Consider the following 1,951-nt stretch of genomic DNA (forward strand, 5'->3'; position numbering starts at 1 on the left):
TGTTTAGGTATTATAGATGTATTGCACAGAACGGGGATGGTAAACTTGGATTTTCTGCTCAGGTCTACGATCAGTATTGAAAAATTGCTTTATCCCATTACAAAACCAGAAATTTTTCACTGACCTGATTTGTAAATGACTTAGGTACCTGCTAATAAAAGAGTTTGATAAGACATTGATATTACGTTGTTATTCACAGTATGTTACATACTATTAGTGTGTAAAGTCATCTGACACTTCCTTCACTAATTCCATGTCATGTTTTTACAGGTATTCCTGGTCCTCCTGGCACTCCAGAAGTGTTTGATATCTCTCGAGATGGCATGACATTGACTTGGTATCCTCCAGAAGATGATGGCGATTCACAGATTACTGGTTATATTGTGGAACGCAAAGAAGTTAGAGCAGATAGATGGATCCGTGTAAATAAAGTTCCAGTCACCATGACTCGTTACCGTTCCACTGGCTTGGTTGAAGGATTGGAATATGAACACCGGGTCACAGCAATCAATGCCAGAGGCACTGGGAAACCCAGCCGTCCTTCCAAGTCTGCTGTTGCCAGAGATCCAATTGGTAAGTAATTTCATACAAAGATTACACACATTATGGTAAAAGGGAATGACATTATGGTAGAATTAATTCTAATTTGGAAATTTTTCTGGGTTTATTAACAAATGACATTCTGACTGGCAAAAATTAAGAAAACATTAGTGAAAATCTTTCATTCAAAGTTTTCCTTTTTAAATCACTATAGACTTATTACAGATCATAAGTTGCAAGTTAGCATTTATTTCATCTTTCAAATATTCATAAAAACAAATCCCACCTGTCTATCTGATCTTCTCTTCCAGCTCCTCCAGGCAAACCTCAGAATCCAAGAGTCACTGATACTACAAGAACATCTGTCTCCCTGGCTTGGAGTCCACCAGAAGATGAAGGTGGTTCTAAAGTTACTGGCTACTTAATTGAGATGCAGAAGGTTGATCAATTTGAATGGACCAAATGCAATACTACGCCGACCAAGATTCGGGAATACACCTTGACACATCTTCCCCAGGGTGCAGAGTACAGATTCCGAGTGCTAGCCTGTAATGCTGGTGGGCCAGGAGAACCTGCTGAAGTGCCAGGAACAGTCAAAATAACAGAAATGCTTGGTAAGAAATTTCAAGCCTTAGCTCTTGTTGAAAGCTTTTCTAAAAAAAGTTTTTGCCTAAAGCAGGTATGACATCATCTGTAGAAGGACATAGCATGATACGTTGTTTTTGTTTACAGAATATCCTGACTATGAACTTGATGAAAAATACCAAGAAGGTCTCATGGTGAGACAAGGAGGAGTAATCAGGCTTACCATACCCATTAAGGGTAAGCCCATCCCAGTATGCAAATGGACAAAAGAAGGACAGGACATCAGCAAGAGGGCCATGATTGCAACTTCTGAGACTCATACGGAACTTGTGATCAAAGATGCAGAAAGAGAAGATTCAGGCACCTATGATTTGGTGCTCGAAAACAAGTGCGGCAAGAAAGCCGTGTACATTAAAGTCAGAGTGATTGGCATTCCAAATCCACCAGAAGGACCACTTGAGTATGATGATATACAAGCTCGTTCTGTCAGAGTAAGCTGGAGACCTCCTACAGATGATGGTGGTGCAGATATCCTGGGTTATATTGTTGAGAGAAGAGAAGTACCGAAGACTGCCTGGTACACAGTTGACTCTAGAGTGAAAGGGACATCACTAGTGGTGAAAGGACTCAAAGAAAATGTGGAATATCACTTCCGTGTTTCTGCTGAAAACCATTTTGGTATTAGCAAATCTCTCAAATCAGAAGAACCAGCAGTACCAAAGACACCACTAAGTAAGTTTCCTTTTAGGCTAAAAAAAATTAATTAATTAATTACCACATTATGATCCAAAAAAGCAACCATATATGCAAAAATTTTAATGCTATG

At 39.3% G+C, this 1,951-nt stretch overlaps 1 protein-coding gene across 1 annotated transcript in view; it reads left to right on the forward strand.

Moving 5' to 3' along the window:
- Window positions 1-1,951, forward strand: part of TTN (titin) — a 240,011-nt gene that overhangs the window by 225,881 nt on the left and 12,179 nt on the right. Inside the window, exons 288-290 of the mRNA XM_033516034.1 lie at window positions 271-573; window positions 852-1,154; window positions 1,273-1,857. Coding sequence (XP_033371925.1) covers window positions 271-573; window positions 852-1,154; window positions 1,273-1,857 — 1,191 coding nt within the window. The remainder of the gene's footprint in view (window positions 1-270; window positions 574-851; window positions 1,155-1,272; window positions 1,858-1,951) is intronic.

This window comes from Parus major, chromosome 7, assembly GCF_001522545.3.
Source record: "Parus major isolate Abel chromosome 7, Parus_major1.1, whole genome shotgun sequence".
Classification (NCBI taxonomy): Eukaryota; Metazoa; Chordata; class Aves; order Passeriformes; family Paridae; genus Parus; species Parus major.